General features: G+C 46.7%; 1 protein-coding gene across 1 annotated transcript; it reads left to right on the top strand.

The window, feature by feature from the left end:
• Positions 1-694: 694 nt before the first annotated feature.
• On the top strand, positions 695-2,547 carry LOC104538493 (speedy protein 1-A-like; the record flags this gene model as incomplete). Its single annotated transcript, XM_010181721.1, has 4 exons — positions 695-843; positions 981-1,039; positions 1,153-1,238; positions 2,376-2,547. Coding segments are annotated over 4 exons (466 nt in total), but the record flags the coding sequence as incomplete, so codon positions are not given.
• Between the last annotated feature and the right edge of the window lie 569 nt (positions 2,548-3,116).

Genomic DNA, 3,116 nt, shown 5'->3' on the forward strand with positions numbered 1-3,116 from the left:
GGTTTCCCCGCCTCTTCCTTCTCCGGCTTCTGATTGGCTGGCTCCGCCGGCGCTCTGCCTATAGAAGGCGTCGCTCGGCGAGGGGGCGGGGTTAACTTGGCTCCTCCTGCTCGCGCGTGCGTTCTGCTCAGGTGAGGCGAAAAAGAGCGGGAAAGCAGCGATGGCGCCGCTGCTCCCTGAGGGGATTCCCTCCCCCTCCCTTTTTCTTCCTTTTTTGAGGTAAAAAATGAGGTTTTATGAGGTAAAATCACCCGATTTCCTGAGGAGAGGCTGAGCCCTGGTGCTGTGAGGTGAAAATAACTCTGTAAATGCTTTTATTTTCCTTTTATTTCGTTAATATGCAAATGAATTATGTGGTATGGTGCCTCATAGCCGTTGTGGTGAGGGAAAAGGGGGTTTTAGGGGAATATTGAAGGGGGATTTTGGGCTCTGAGGGCTCTGTTGTCCCTGTTTATTATATCCTTTTAATCATGCCTTAGTGTTAAATTAAAGTAAGCAAATACAGCCCTTTAAGTCCTTTTTTATTTACTTATAAATTCCCTCAGCAGGGAGAAAGGGGAGATTTATACCATTTTTACCTCATTAAAGCCAAATTTTGATGCCCCTGAGCACAAATAAACCGGTTTTGGACAGAAAAAAATGCATTAACATACGAATAAAAATGCTTTTTTTCTTGTTATTTTCTCTTTATTAGGCCAAATCCTCTCTCCATGAAGCCCCCTCCTTCACCACCGCCCCCCAGCACCCCAATTTGGGGCGGCGATGAGCAGCCCCCCAGCCCCACCACCACCGCCAGCCTCCAGCTGCACCGCAAGGAGCAAGAAGCCTTCTTTGCCCTCCTGGGTAAGGAAACCGCCCTCAAAAAAACCACCAAAATCCCCCAAAACAGGGAAAAAACAAACCCTATTTTATTAAAAAAATCTCTAAAATTGGGAGTTTTACCCCCCCCAAATTAACTTTTTATTCAATAACTTTTCCAGAGGATACCGTGGTGCAGGAGTTCCTGTCGATGGATGTCTGCTGCAGGGTTTCTGACAAGGTTAGCCCACCGAAACCCATAATTTTTATCATTTTTTAAGGCAAAACCACCGTTTTTACCCAAATTTAGTGCTTTTTTTGCCTAAAATCGCCGATTTTCTCCTCATTCCCCAGTACCTCCTGGCGATGGCGCTGACGTACTTCAGGCGTGCCCGGCTGCCCACCTCCAAGTACACCCGCCTCAACCTCTTCACTGCCCTGTACGTAGCCTTGCTAATGAAGCAGGGGCTCTAACGAGCGCTTCCTAACGAAGGGGGGGGCTTGATTATGCCATTAACCCCCCAAAACTGGGCTTAAACCCCCCAATGCCCCAGTTTCCTCATCCTTTTCCCGTTATTCCTGCCCAAAATCTCCTGAATTCACCCCATTTTCTGTCTCTAATTTAGCCCCCCTACTCATTAACAAAGCAGGGGACCCTAATGAGCTCTTGCTAACGAAGGGGGCTCCAATGATGCCTCTAAACCCCCAAGAAATAGGGTTAAACCCCCCAAATCCCCCAGTTTCCTCATCCTTATCCCGTTATTCCTCCCCAAAATCCCAAGAATTCACCCCATTTTCTGGCTCTAATGAAGCCCCCCCACTCATTAACAAATCAGGGGGCCCTAATGAGCTCTTGCTAATGAAGCAAGGCCTTAATTATGCCATTAAACCCCCCAAAACTGGGGTTAAATGCCCCTAAAGCCCCAGTTCCCTCATACTTTTCCCATTATTCCTGCCCCAAATCCCAAGAATTCACCCCATTTTCTGGCTCTAATGAAGCCCCCCAACTCATTAACAAAGCAGAGGAGCCCTAATGAGCATGTGCTAACGAAGGTGGCCCCAATGATGCCTCTAAACCCCCCAAAAATAGGGTTAAACCCCCCAAATCCCCCAGTTCCCTCATACTTTTCCCATTATTCCTGCCCCAAATCCCAAGAATTCACCCCATTTTCTGGCTCTAATGAAGCCCCCCAACTCATTAACAAAGCAGAGGAGCCCTAATGAGCATGTGCTAACGAAGGTGGCCCCAATGATGCCTCTAAACCCCCCAAAAATAGGGTTAAACCCCCCAAATCCCCCAGTTTCCTCATCCTTTTCCCGTTATTCCTGCCCAAAATCTCCTGCATTCACCCCATTTTCTGGCTCTAACGAAGCCCCCCCACTCATTAACAAAGCAGGGGGCCCTAATGAGCTCTTGCTAATGAAGTAGGGCCCTAATGATGCCATTAAACCCCCCCCAAAAAGTGAATTAAGCCCCAAACCCAAGCCTTCCCAACCTTCCTCACCCCCTCCCCACCTGTCCCAGCCCCAAAATTGCCCCAAATCCCTGGCACTCACCCCGTTTGCTGCCCCTGCAGGTACCTGGCTCACGACATGGAGGAGGATGAGGAGGAGACCAAATTCTGCATCTTCCCCTGGGCCCTCGGCCGCCGCTGGCACCGAATTTTCCCCCAATTCCTGCGCCGCCGCGATCGCCTCTGGGCCCGGATGAACCACAGAGCGGCCGTCAGCCGCCACTGCTGCGAGGAGGTGGGTCCAAAACACCCCAAATCCCCGCTTTTCACCCCAAAAATCCCCTCAGGTACCCCTACCCATTAAAAAGGCCTTAAACACCCCTGAAAATGTGGCAAGAATAGGAAAAAATGAAGGGAAATTGGGTCTTTTTAGGGTAAATTTGCCATTCGTGGTTGCGCTCTCTACTGAAAATCCGAATTTGTAATGAAACTTAGAAACTTTTAATGGAATTAAATTTAATTTTTAAAAGATGTGTCATGAAATTTAAAAATGCTTGAGATTTAAAATTTCTAATGAAATTTACATTTATGAAAATTAAGTCTAAAATTAAGTCAAAATTTTGTGGCGTAACTTAAAAAATTGTAGTGAAATGTAAAATAATTGTACCAAAATTTAAAAAACTCGTGAACTTTAAAATTTGTAGTGGGTTTTGAAGAATTTGTAGTGGGTTTTGAAGAATTTGTAGTGGGTTTTGAAGAATTTGTAGTGGGTTTTGAAGAATTTGTAGTGGGTTTTGAAGAATTTGTAGTGGGTTTTGAAGAATTAATGACTTCCCCAATTCCAGAGAGGTTTCCCCCAATTCC

This window comes from Mesitornis unicolor, unplaced genomic scaffold (genome assembly GCF_000695765.1).
Source record: "Mesitornis unicolor isolate BGI_N332 unplaced genomic scaffold, ASM69576v1 scaffold21490, whole genome shotgun sequence".
Taxonomy (NCBI): domain Eukaryota; kingdom Metazoa; phylum Chordata; class Aves; order Mesitornithiformes; family Mesitornithidae; genus Mesitornis; species Mesitornis unicolor.